Raw genomic sequence first — 13,899 nt, 5'->3', positions numbered from 1 at the left:
AGCCTCATAACGTACGAGCTGTGTTTAACTGACTGTATTCATCGGCCACCCCGCTACCAAATTAAACGAACTATAACACCCAGCACCATAGCCGCGCTCACTGATATTTTACCAGGTCTGTCAAACACTACTGATCCACCTGTAGCTCCTGAAGGACTAGAGTGTTTCACTGAGCACGTCGAGACTTCCCTTCGTACAGCTTTAGACAAGGTTGCGCCATTACAATACAAGAGAGCCACTGAGAGAAGAATAGCGCCATGGTACAATGAGCACACGCGTAGTCTCAAACGAGCCACGCAGATCATGGAGCGTAAATGGCGAAATTCTAAGTTAGAAGTGTATAGACTATCATGGAAAAGCAGCCTTATTGAATATAAGCATGCCCTCCATACGGCAAAGTCCTCATACTTATCGGCCTTAATAGAAAAACATAAAAACAATTCAGGACTCCTTTTTAAAACTGTTTCCAGCCTTATGAGGAGTCACGAACAAATCAATTCTCTAATTCCACTAGAGTGTAGCAGTAACAATTTTATGAAGTTCTTTAATGATAAGATTGATAAAATTAGGGAAAAAATTAGTAGTGCTATCTCAGAGCCTGTCAACATGCCAATGCACCTTGACAGCTGTCTGGTCAGCTCTGATGCCCTGTTATAGAGTCCTTCTCCCCAATTGGTCGTGAGGAGCTTATTTCACTGGTGAAATCTGCTAAACCCTCCACATGCATACTAGATGCCATACCAACCCATCTACTTAAAGAATTACTGCATAGCAATGTAGAACCGTTGCTTACCATAATAAACTATTCTCTGAGCCTGGGCTACGTGCCCAGTTCATTTAAACTTGCAGTCATCAAGCCGCTAATTTAAAAACCTGGTCTTAACCCCCAGGAACTGTCCAACGATAGGCCAATTTCTAATCTGTCATTCATATCCAAAATTTTAGAGAAAGTAGTTTCTTCTCAACTCTCTTCCTTCTTACAGACAGAACATGTCAGAGTTATTTCAGTCTGGATTTAGAGCTCATCACAGCAATGAAACGGCACTGACTAAAGTATTGAACGATCTCTTAATATCCTCTGATAAAGGACACATTTCTTTTCTCATACTGCTAGACCTCAGTGATGCTTTTGACACCATTGACCATAATATTCTACTTAATAGGCTGGAGACACTCATTGGCATAAGAGGTCAAGCACTCTGCTGGTTCAGGTCCTACCTGACAGATCGTTACCAATTTGTACTAGTAAATAACGAATGCTCAGAGCATTCTACAATAAAGTATGGTGTCCCACAAGGATCTGTACTGGGCCCCATATTATTCTCATTATATATGCTACCACTGGGCACCATCATTCGTAGGCATGGTATTAGCTTCCATTGCTACACAGATGATACTCAGTTGTATATATCTTCTAATCCAGATGATATCACTACAGCTCTCAAGATTGAGAACTGCATCCAGGACATTAAAAACTGGATGGCATCTAATTTTCTTCAACTAAATTCTGACAAGACTGAGGTGCCGATTCTTGGGCCTAAAGCTGCTAGAAGCAATTGGGCTGATATTCCCCTTACCCTAGATGGTTTTTCAGTAACACAAAAATCTACTGCAAAAAGTTTAGGTGTCACTATTGATTCTGATCTTTCATTTGACGGACATGTATGCAATGTCACTAAGGCTGCCTTTTTCCATTTACATAATATCGCCAAGCTGAGACACTTACTTTCATTAGCTGATGCAGAGAAACTGGTCCATGCTTTTGTCTTGTCGAGACTGGACTACTGTAATAGTCTTCTAATTGGATGCTCTAAACAGTCCATAAAGAAGCTACAATTTGTACAAAATGCTGCAGCTAGAGTCCTAGCTAAGGCTAGGAAATTCGATCATATTAGTCCCACTCTCGCCGCATTACACTGGCTTCTGATTAAATATCGCATTGAATTTAAAGTGTATAAAGCGTTAAATGGTCTTGCCCCACAATATCTGAGTGAACTCATTGCTTACTACAACCCATCTCGGCCTTTGCGCTCCCAAAATGCTGGATTTCTCCTAGTTCCAAAAATTTGTAAGACTACAGCCGGAGGCAGAGCTTTCTCCTTTAAAGCCCCCCTATTATGGAATAGCCTTCCAGCTCCAATCCGAGATTCTGACACAGTTCCAATCTTTAAATCTAGACTCAAGACTCACCTATTTGATCAAGCCTTCAGCTAATATTCCCCTTGTAAGGTGTAGGGGCTTGGGGGCCCCCAGACGTTGAGATCTCTGGTGATCTGAGATGTTGATGCTGTCATCCAGCTGTGTCATGGCATCACTCTATTTGTGACAATGACTTGACTGGAAAGCAATGTCTCAGTGAGCCCTCATGCCTGTGGTCACCTCTGAACCCCTCCCTTTAGTTATGCTGCTATAGATTAGTCTGCCGGAGCCACATGCTCATCACTGGCACGTGAGCTATGTACATTTAAATCAATGGTGGTTTAAATTCATGTCCACTCAGTCTGTATTGTCTATCTTCTTGCATGCCTCCACCCAAGACAATTGGATACAGGCACCTGCAGGCACCTGGGGGATGGTCTGGCTTGCCGGTGGATGTGCTGATACCGGGCTTGAATGAGCCGTTGCCATGAGGGGTTGTGCTGATGCTGGCCCGCCTGAGGCCCACCGCCTGCACCGAGGGGACTGAGGCTGCTTGGCCGGGGAACAGGAGCCTTGACTGTTGCTGTGGAACTTTGAAACCACCCTGCGACCACGGACTTGTGTTAACGGGCAGCCCAATGGAGGATGGGTTCCCTTTTCAGTCTTGGTCCTCCAGAGGTTTTTTCCTAATCCCCACCCTATAGGGAGTTTTTCCTCGCCACTGTTGCCTTTGGCTTGCTCATTAGGGATCTGGACCCAGACGATTGTAAAGCTGCTTTGTAACAACGTGTGTTGTGAAAAGCGCTATATAAATAAATTTGACTTTGCTGCCGAAAAGCGTCAAATAGTGCAATGCAAGGTATGAAAACATTAGATGTTTTATGAAAACTTAAGCGTGATCACTGCACTGTGATGAGATTTGTGGCTGATTCACAGATGGGTTTGTGCAGATAAAGGCAGAATGAGGAAGGTTTCTGTCAGGCAAGTTAATCGGATTAAGAGAGCAGCTGCTGAAATGCCATTACAAACCAGCACACAGGTATTTGAAGCTGCTGGTGCCTCTGGAGTCCTGTGAAACTCAAGGTGTAGGATCCTTCAAAGGCTTGTGGTGCGTAAACCTACTATTGGGCGTCCTAACAAGTGCTTACAAGCAGAAATGGTTGCAGTGGGCCAAGACATACATGAAGACTAATTTCTAAACAGTTTTGTTTACTGATGAGTGTCATGCAACCCTGGATGGTCCAGATGGATGGAGTAGTGGATGGTTGGTGGATGGCCACTGTGATGCCATGGGGAATATATTTAGAAAAGGGGGCTTTTATTTTGACACAGCAATTTCTCAGATTGTGGTATAATGTCACCAGATGAATGGAGTAGTGGATGGTTGGTGGATGGCCACCAGGTCCCAACAAGGCTGCAACATCAGCAAGGAGGTGATGGAGTCATATTTTGGGCCAGAATGATGGGAAGAGAGCTGGTAGGCTCCTTTAGGGTCCCTGAAAGTGTGAAATTGACCTCGGCAAAGTATATAGAGTTTCTGACTGACCACTTTCTTCCATGGTACAAAAAGTAGAACCATGCCTTCCAGAGCAAAATCATCTTCATGCATGACAATGCACCATCTCATGCTGCAAAGAATACCTCTGTGTCATTGGCTGCTATGGGCATAAAAGGAGAGAAACTCATGAGGTTTTTTTTTTAAAGAATATACTGTTATAATTGGGAAGTTTGTTCAATAAAATTTAATTTAAAGTGGTATTTATTGTGGTATTTACAAGTGCAAAGTGGTATTTATTTTCAGTGTATTAGTTGCTACCAAGTAATGTTTCGATTGTTATATGTTCAAGACATTCAAGCGTGACGCGAGTGCAACAAACTAAAGAAAAAACAAAACACTAAAAGGTCTGTTTGTGTAGTATTGCTTTTAATCTGTCTCTAGAGCATTTATAGACTTTCAGAAGAGTCAAAAACACCACCATGGTTTCCATGGAGTCCCAGTTAAAACATTTATGCACATTTCACATCAGCTTTAGGTCACATTAAAAACTAATAAAATTATTGAAACACATTGAAATTTAAGGCTTAATATTTTTACAGGAATCCAAAACACACAGTAACTTGTATGTTCACTTTACAAGTAAATATAGTCCATACTTTCTGTAGGTCACAGAATAGAGGTGATGCTGAGATTTTAAGGAGGTGTCATGTCTAGCCCCGCCTCCCTGTCAATCATGTATCACTTTTTAGTCTATTCAGTCACGCCCCATGTTACTTCCCCTTCAGCTGTGTCTCATTTCTAATTTAGTTTTGGTATTTAATAGTTGGTGTTCAGTCTTTGTGGGTTATTGTAATGTGATGGTGCATATTATAGTGAAACTTATTGTGAAAGTAAAAATTATGGTGATCATTTGTGGCCTTGTGCAGTCTGTTGTGTTTTGGAAGTCAGATTTGGGTTAATCTGTTGTGGGACTAATATGATCGAATTTCTGTTATATGTCAGGTTGCTGGTTGAGTCTGTTGTCTTGTCTTTATGTCTAATGATTAGTTGGTCATATCTGTGTTAGCATGTTAGTGTTATCATGCCTCATTGTGCTCGTGCTGTTCGTGTCTACTTTCAATTTGTGTGCAACCCCGTAGGTTGTGAAACCCATTTTTTTTTTATCCAATCCCCTCTGCGGACTGTGTCCGCTTCCTGAATGCGCAACACCCACCACATCACAGAATAATCCACCATTAAAGGACAGTGAGGGAGTCGTATGAGGTGAGGCATGATTAGGAACAGGATTACGGTTATCTTCCAATGTGCATCTTGTCTGAGGACTTGATTGAACAGGTTAAGGATGGTGAACCGTTTGAGCTACCCTCCTCGATTTGTCCCTCCCACGAGTTCAATGAGGAGGATAATTTGGAGGGGTTCATTCTCCAGAGCAGATCTTTTTTTTTTTTGGCCTTGTCTCAACCGAGAGAAGAAATTAACACCCTCGATGGGTTGTTTGAACTTCTTAGAGCACTATTTGGCAAGAGTGGATCCACGGTTGATTTTGAACTTGGTGCATTCTCTGCTCCCGAGGTAGTTCATTTTCCACCTAGAGCACACAGAGAGGAAGTCTCAGCACAGGCACCAGTATCCAAGAAGAGTACCACAGCCCTACTACTACCAAGAGACCTGCTACAAGGACAGAGCAGCAGTACGTTAATATGGCTGTTCAATACGAGCCTACATTTCACTGCTCCAAATCTGTAGCACTACAGTGTACATCAAAGACCAGAGGATGAGTATCTGTGTCTGTACAATGCAGCCCCGAGCTGGGGGTACGGGGCATATTTGTATATGTGGTCTTTCATATATTCACCTCTGTGTTGTTATCCAGTAATGTTTGTCATGTTCCAATTACCAACTACGATCTCATATGTGCCGACCCATATTAACACTAACAAACTGACATCATTCTTAACCAAGCAGGGACACTGATGCATGTGAATACTCCAGTTAGCCTGCTGGCCATGAAGAGTGAAAACATAAATAAACTAAAATCATTCATGACTGATGAGGAAACGTTCAAACGTCTGTGCTCAGAGTCTCCCACTACTGTTTACTGCAGATCACATGTAGTCTGTCCAACATGTTTCATTCTGTACTAATACAGTGCAGTATTGGTGCAAAGCAGAAAATGTACAGTAAGCTAGAACTGTAGCTAGAAGTTTCTGACTTACCACACTGAGCAGTGTTATGGCTTCATTCCTGTGTGAATGTGCTGGTGTTGCTGGAGATTACACTGTGTAGTAAAACTCTTCCCACACTCTGAGCAGTGATATGGCTTCTCTCCTGTGTGAATGCGCTGGTGTACTTTGAGATTACTCTGTTGAGTAAAACTCTTTCCACACTCTGAGCAGTGATATGGCTTCTCTCCTGTGTGAATGCGCTGGTGTACTTTGAGATTACTCTGTGTAGTAAAACTCTTCCCACATTCTGAGCAGTGATATGGCTTCTCTCCTGTGTGAATGTGCTGGTGTTCGTTGAGACTACTCTGTGTAGTAAAACTCTTCCAACACTCTGAGCAATGATAAGGCTTCTCTCCTGTGTGAATGCGCTGGTGACATTGAAGACTATTCTGTTCAGTAAAACTCTTCCCACACTCTGAGCAGTGATATGGCTTCTCTCCTGTGTGAATGCGCTGGTGTCTGTTGAGACTACTCTGTTGAGTAAAACTCTTCCCACACGCTGAGCAGTGATATGGCCTCTCTCCTGTGTGAATGCGCTGGTGACTTTGAAGACTACTCTGTTCAGAAAAACTCTTCCCACACTCTGAGCAGTGATATGGCTTCTCTTCTGTGTGAATGCGCTGGTGTTTCTGGAGATGACTGTGTTTAGTAAAACTCTTTCCACACTTTAAGCAGTTGTAGCTTTTCTCCTTTTCCATGTTTACTGATTTCAGCAGTCTGACACACTCCTCACAGATAAATGTGTTTATGTGTTTAGGAAAGTGGACAGCATTAATTCCTAGAGGAAAAGGACATTGCAAATTCATTGTGAGATGAAGATGAAAATCATGACAAAGAACCATTTGGGCTTTGCGTAATGCTAAAGACATTCATGCTAAAGACCATCAGGAGACATTGCTAGGCTTCATTACTTTACTAAATTGAAAAAATTTGTCTATGTTGTGATGTCTCTCTCTGTTTGGTTCAGTGTCACTATATGCCAGTCTCATCAACTTTATTTTCAAAGTTGTTATTTTCCTTCCTTTCTCTCTCATGGTGCTGCAGAGCTGCTTTGGTCTGTTGAAGCTCCTTATGACACTATTCCAGCAGTGTGATTTGATCATTTAAATTATTGTGCAGATAATGAATCTATGGGCAGCACCAACATGTCACAAATTCACCTGTGCACACGATTACTCAATGTGTCATGTTTCCAGGTTGATTAAAGGTAAAAATGATGTTGGCCTCTTTAGAAAGCGCTCCCGCTAAAAGTGTGCAAAGTCACATGATCCACAAAGGACATTTTTTGTACGTATGTATTTGTACATGTAGTGTGATGTATTAGAAAGTTGCTGTCCATTTGCTTTAAAGTGACATATGATTTTAGAAGTATTGCATCTTGTATTTGTAAGTCATGGTTTTCATTTGAAAATCACGTGATGTTTGCTTGCAAATAGTATATTTGCGGAATATGTTCTGTTTGTTTACAATGATTTGGCAGCATTATACTCCACAGCAGAGTTACTGTCCTGTTCAGAAGGGTCTATAACTCTGTCTATGTGAGTATAATGAGATTGGGAGATACTGTGTTAATACTGTGTTAAAGGATGTATAACCCAGCCTGTATGTATTGAGATTGGGAGTCTGTTCAAAGACCCAAAAACAACAAAGGCTGCATTATGTATCCAAATCCAAAAGGTACAATTGGGCCTACAGGCTACCTGTAGGCTGTGTGCGTGTGCTTTAAACGGTTGCTTTTTTATCTGGATTATACTGAGAAATATATCAGTCGCAGGTGTAAAATATAACTCACCTCCTCCGAAGATTTCAAATGTCTCACTGTTAAGACAACTTCTTCAGCATTTATGTTGGACTGAAAATGATTAGAATAAAATAATTTTAAATTACCACATTTGAAATTTCTTAAAAATTATTTAAAACGTTAAACATGCATACGTTTGCAAACTGTTCTTCAACATAGATCTCCGTGCCATTTCTTAAATACCATGTCATTTTTACAGTGTATCTGTAAAAAGTGTTTGAGATCTGCAGTATAGGCGAGATATACTGCCATCTTCTGGTGCAAGCTTATCCCAAATGTTATTGTGCTTAGGAAAAGTACACCCGTATATACTATATCTATCTATATGATTTCACCTAAACATAAAAATACTTCAATGTATAACCAAATTAAATCAAATGTATTTAATATTACAATACATCCACTATAACAGCATACAGTCAAAAGCTACTGTAATAAAACCGTACAATATAACTAGCATATATGCTTTTATCTTTGTAACAGGAACCACTGAGCTACTAAACAAAAGAACCAAACAGAATTATATTCGTATAGTAGCAAATAAGTAGCTACGTTATCTGGCTGGGTTAGTTAGCGCTAGAACATCCATTATAAAAACAGTTTAACACGTTGAATTTTCCATTAACTTAGTCAAGACACGAGATTCAACCGTGAGGTAAAGGGACGAACAAAATAGTCTGGTTAAGATTTGGTTAAAAGGTGTTAGTGGTACGTATTACTAAGTTAAGTACTTACAGGTCAACCAGTAGTCCAACACTTCCAAACAGGAGACAATAGGCGCAACTCCACTAAATGCCCGATGCTGATATTGAGAATAAGGAAACCTGTGGTCTGTAATGTCCCATGTTGATGGTAGGTAGAGGTGGGCGGATCGATCCAAATATCGATACCAACGCTGGTACTGATTTTGAGCAATACTCGTGTAAAAAGATTAATACTCAATCTTTTTAACTCTCCCGCACGCACCGACTGCTGCGTACGTGGATTCATCAAAGTCTCTTCTCTGTAAGAGCAGCGTTGCCGGCTCCTCAGTAAGGAAAGTCGCTATTGGCTGTCCTAAATGTCACAAAATGGCGTCATTGCCTAATTTGCATAATACCTGTTTTTGAATCAGTAAAAGAATAACGAATAACAGAATAACTGACTGCTGCGTACCTGGATTCATCAAAGTCTCTTCTCTGTCCAAGTATGTCTCGCTGCAGCCTGCAGGAAGGCGGAGTTGGACATCCAACCCCGCCCACATCCAACTCCACCCTCTAATGCGCTGTCGTGCGCCAACCCACTACTTCTTCATTCGAGAACAAGTGGTACTTGAAAATACGCATAACTCACAAGTGTTCAAGAGACACGTCGTTGCGCTTAATTTACACATACCTCGTTTACTTTGTGTATCGTTCCACGTATGTTATTCATTATTTTTATTTATTGGGTGGCGAACGTAAAATGTTGACGGGGGGATGTAAAATGGACACAAATAAAGTATTATATCGCGATAGATCGATCGCCGGTGGTTGGCGCCAGAGCGAACTAGTAACTCATTGAATCATAGATGTAGATCAGAGGTAAATAAACTAGATTTTTTTCGGCGTGAGAAATCGGATGTGTGGCGTGAGAGCGTGTGAAGACGGTCAAATGCGTGTGTCTCACGCTCAATGCGTGAGAGTTGGCAACTCTGCTACTATAAGTACACAATTAAAATGGTAATGTTTACTGTTTACTGATAATGTTGGTGATAGAGAAGGGGTATGTTGGTAATGTTGGTAATGGAGAAGGGGTGTAATCAGGACTTAATTTGAGCCGGATCCTGTTGGAACTCTTTCATTTTGAAGGGTACGTTCCGGGAACTGGCTGCCTCGATCCGGAAACTTTCAAGCCTACTAATTATAAGTTATGAAGAAATCTGTCTGCGTTGAACCAATTAATTGAACAAATAATTCTATAAAAGACATTTTTAAACACAAGATCCACATTCCTAAATCACATAAGAGCTCTCCTTTTTAGCGATGCCTTTCCGTGTCTCCCCTATAAAGCTAGTTATACTTTCGTGAGTGACCGTAGTGCGCGACTCCGCGCGACTCCGCACAACTCGCGCGCGTCACATTCTTTGCAGTGTCCTCCTGAAACGATATGTGGTAGTATAAAGAAACACCCCTCAAACACAGGGGAAGGAACATTTACCTGACCAATTTTAATGTTGTATTGTGTTTCAGATTTGAAAAGTGCTGGAATTTAGGCTAAAGTACTTGAAAATGCACTTAAAATGCACTTCTGCACTTAAAACACTTATAAAACACACGTAAATAGTTCTGGCAGTTCTGTTTACTGGGAGCAAAAACAGTCCGAGTTTCGAACGTAACATGGGCGTGGCTTCGGACTTGAGAAGAGGGTGGAGTTGGATGTGGGCGGGGTTGGATGTCCAACTCCGCCTTCCTGCAGGCTGCAGCGAGAGGCTTCTCTCTCTGTCTGCAGTGATGTGTCGGTCGCGAATGAACCGGTTCAAAGAGCCGGCTCTTTTAAGTGAACGACAAGAGCTGGTTCCCCTCTAAGACCGAGCCGGTTCCCCTCTAACTGTGCGTTCACAAAGAAAGCGACGAGAGCGACACGGCGACCGGAAGTCATTCATTTTCAATGAGAGTGACCGACACCCAGCGACGGGAACAAGTTGAGCTCGGCTCAACTTTATGCAAATGAGCAGTAACGCGCGGCAGGGCCACTACCAATCAGTGGCTGTGTTCGAAATAACCTACTACATACTACTGGCATACTGATCGAGCCCCAAATCAGTATGTCGTATGCAGTATGTGACCAAAATGAAAATTTCCAGTACGCGAAACATACCCCGATGACCTACTACTTCCGCAAAATATTCCAGTACGCGAACAGAGCTATCTTCGTAGTGTACTGCATCCCATCATGCAACGCTACGTTCACGTGACCCCGTAGTGTGCTTTGCTTTTGTCGCATACTGGAAACTGTACTGCATACTACTACGAGGACCAGTATGCAGTATCCAGTATATACTGAGTCCAGTATGCAGTATCCAGTAGGCTATGTAGTAGTCTATTTCGAACACAGCCAGTATGTTTGCACCCTCCTCCGAAACCGCACCTCTGACTTTGGTTCCTACTGATTATTTGTTCCGATTGCAAAATGGAGGAGAGATTGATAGTGGCTGTCTCTGGATGTCCCGCACTTTACGATGTGTACCTGTTATTGGTTATGATTTTTTAAATTCCTGTTTGATCTTCGAGTCTGGGGTAAAAAGTTTAAAATTTACATAAAACATTTTAGGTTGATATACTATATGTGTTTTATACACACACTATGTTTTATACACGCACTCCTTTATAATTGTGTGTCCTGTCATCAATATATTAAAATAAATAAATACTACGTCCTGCTTTAAAAAACGTGATTTGCATATCGCGACGCGATGCTGGCGACTCGGCGACGGAGAGCGATTTTATCGCTTTTGGTGTTCGTCACCCCCCTCCCCCGTCAACAAATTACGTTCACCACCTGGTTTATTCTTTCGCGAGTGACTGTAGCGTGTGACTCCGCTCACCTCGAACGGTGGAGGTGTTTATACTTTCGCGAGCGTCACTGCAGTGTTCTCCGAAACGATAGGTGTTTTGTCCGAAATGATATGTGGTAGAAACACCCCTCAGAACATTAGAATGAACATTTACCTCACCAATTTTAATGTTGTTTTGTGTTTCAGGTTTGAAAAGTGCTGGAATTTAGGCAAAAGTACTTTAAAATGCTTGAAATTGTAACTACTTCGTTTCACAAAAAATAGCTGTCTGACTGAATAGTTCTCTTACGTGAACAAATACGAGCCTCTTGTAATTCCAGGACAAAACATGAGAGAACGTGAAGACGTGAAGATTGGGCGTTTTTAAAATAAACAACCATTAAATAATTTGATAAAAAGCTAATTATTTCGAATCATTTCGAGTATTGTTGGAAAAAAGAAATTTAAAGGTAAACAACTTAATGTTTAAACTTAATGTTTTTCCTGAAAGACTATGGAAGAGCAGAAGTGAGAAGGCCTCAGTGGCCTTGAGGAGAATAGAATAGGCCTATTCAGTGTAAGCTGCAAAACAAGCAGTTTGAGATAAGGAGATGGAAGGCTAGAGAGGAGCGGGGGGGGGGGGGGTCTAAGGAAGAGTAGCAAAAGTGGGGGCAGATAGCGAACCTTAGAGAAGAATTGAAACTTAGAGATGAGGTATGAAAGGGAGGAAATTGCCCAGCACGAGGACTTTTTCTCGGACGCTGCTGAGATCCACTTGGGTTAGGTAGACTTCTAGGCAACTAGCACCAGTGCACTGGAGAGTTTGTACCACGTATACTTTGGCTATTTTGTACTCATTTATATTTCATATAAATTGATCTAAAATAACTTTTGGTGTTAAGACTTTGCTTGGGTAACTCTATCTGGGTCAAGAAAAAATATCCCAACAGTATAGGTATAAATATTTAACCTAATTAAGTTTAACATTCTGGGAAATATTGAAATGGACCTTGAAAGTGACATACAAGTGCTTGAATTCCACCTTATAAAGGTGTATGAACCCTGAAAACGTGACTTTGTTCATTGCTCTGTCGCGCGAAGTTACAAAATTCAAGAGGTGCACGACCTTGCAAACCGACAGCGCGCGAGGCTCTCGCACACAGGCGAAACCACAGCGATTACGTCATTTTCGCCGCGCGGACCCTCACTCCGCTCGCGTGTCAAGTATTCATGCTATTTTCCATGACAACGCTGGGCAGGGACATCTTGGTTGACTTTAGCCCCGTCCGAAATCGCGTACTACACTACTATATAGTTCGCGAGAAGCAGTACGCGAGCAACCTAGTACGTCCGAATACACAGTATGCATTAAACCAGTATGAAAACACAAAATAAAATATTAAAAAAATATGATGATGTGCAAACCAAGTGTAAATGAAGCAAATCAAATGTAAATCGCGAACAGACCATAAAGTAGAAAACTGTCAAATGGGGCTTTTAATTAACTTTTTATTTTTTTTTATTGCGGCCTTTTATTGTAGTAGCGTAACGTCATAGGTCATGTGACATAGGTAAGATGGCGGACGTAGTAGGTCCGAGGTTGGATGCATACTGACCAATCACGTACTTAAATAACGTACTGCTTTGACGGTTGGGAAGAACGTATTGCATCGAAATCTAGTATGTACTGCTTAAGTACGCGATTTCAGACGCAACTTTTGTGTTAGAACTTCCGGTGCTACGGATACGCTGATACTGATTACAAGCAAAACAACAACAAACACAAAATGACTAGCATAAAATGTTCAGTTAGAGCAGAGGTGGCCAACCCGTCAGACCAAGAGGGGTGGCGAGTGTAAATTATTACCGGGGAGGATGTAAAATGGACACAAATTAAGTATTGAGTAAAAAAAACAAGCACAAACTTCGATATAAACATATGGCGTGATATGCTTCAGGACTTTGTCACGTTTGGAGCACACTATGAGCTCTGTTATGTACACAACTATTGTTTTCTAGATAAAAAGTGGATAAACTCCGTTATCAACACTCTTACAACGCCACTGACCTGCGCTCACCTTTAGGAAGAAGAGAACAGACAGTGTCAGTAGTTTTGAAGCTCCCTCAGTCGTGTGCGGTGCCTTTGCTGCACCTCGTATGTGGTTTATTCCAAACGTGTGACAGAAGACCGTTTCTCACCAAAGAGACTCAAAGCACAATCACAATATCACAGTCACTTCATGCTGCTAGTCTCCCGTTTTCCACTACGCCAGTTTTAAAAGTATTAGCGGCTCACTAGGCTTGTAAACAAACCGCGCACCACGAAGATGTAGCAGTGTGTCGCCCTCAGAGCTGATGAGGTAACCGGGCCACGACACAGACCACTAGTGGAGGTGAGTGCGGACCGGCTGGGGAGCCACATGAAACCAGGCAAAGAGCCGCAGGCCACTCCTGAGTTAGAGGGTGTCACAATAATTGGAAGAAGAGGAAAACTTGGCTTGACCAACAGTGTTATGATCACAGCTCGAAAAGATCTGAGTGTTGTGGGGCACCTTATAACTTATATCCATTGCCTTCCAAAGAAGAGGACCTGCGTCTAAGGCTGAAGGCACTAAATTTAAAATATCCACGCAAATGTACATACGTCTGCTCTTATCATTTTGTGGAGGGGAAACCAACACCAGATCATCCTTATCCCGAGAAATGGCTCGGTTATGAAGCT

The 13,899-nt window shown here is 41.9% G+C and overlaps 1 protein-coding gene across 1 annotated transcript; it reads right to left on the bottom strand.

Annotated features, from left to right (window-relative positions):
• Nucleotides 1–4,146: 4,146 nt before the first annotated feature.
• LOC143509607 (uncharacterized) lies at nucleotides 4,147–6,757 on the bottom strand. The gene is made up of 2 exons (XM_076998463.1): nucleotides 6,745–6,757; nucleotides 4,147–6,469 (listed from the first exon to the last, which is right to left on the bottom strand). The coding sequence occupies exons 1-2, from the start codon at nucleotides 6,755–6,757 to the stop codon at nucleotides 5,868–5,870; spliced, it is 615 nt and encodes a 204-aa protein (XP_076854578.1). The 3' UTR covers nucleotides 4,147–5,867.
• Nucleotides 6,758–13,899: the final 7,142 nt, after the last annotated feature.

Source organism: Brachyhypopomus gauderio, chromosome 3, assembly GCF_052324685.1.
Source record: "Brachyhypopomus gauderio isolate BG-103 chromosome 3, BGAUD_0.2, whole genome shotgun sequence".
Taxonomy (NCBI): domain Eukaryota; kingdom Metazoa; phylum Chordata; class Actinopteri; order Gymnotiformes; family Hypopomidae; genus Brachyhypopomus; species Brachyhypopomus gauderio.
The sequence above is the reverse complement of the archived record's forward strand: the minus strand, read 5'-3'. Positions and strand labels throughout refer to the sequence as shown.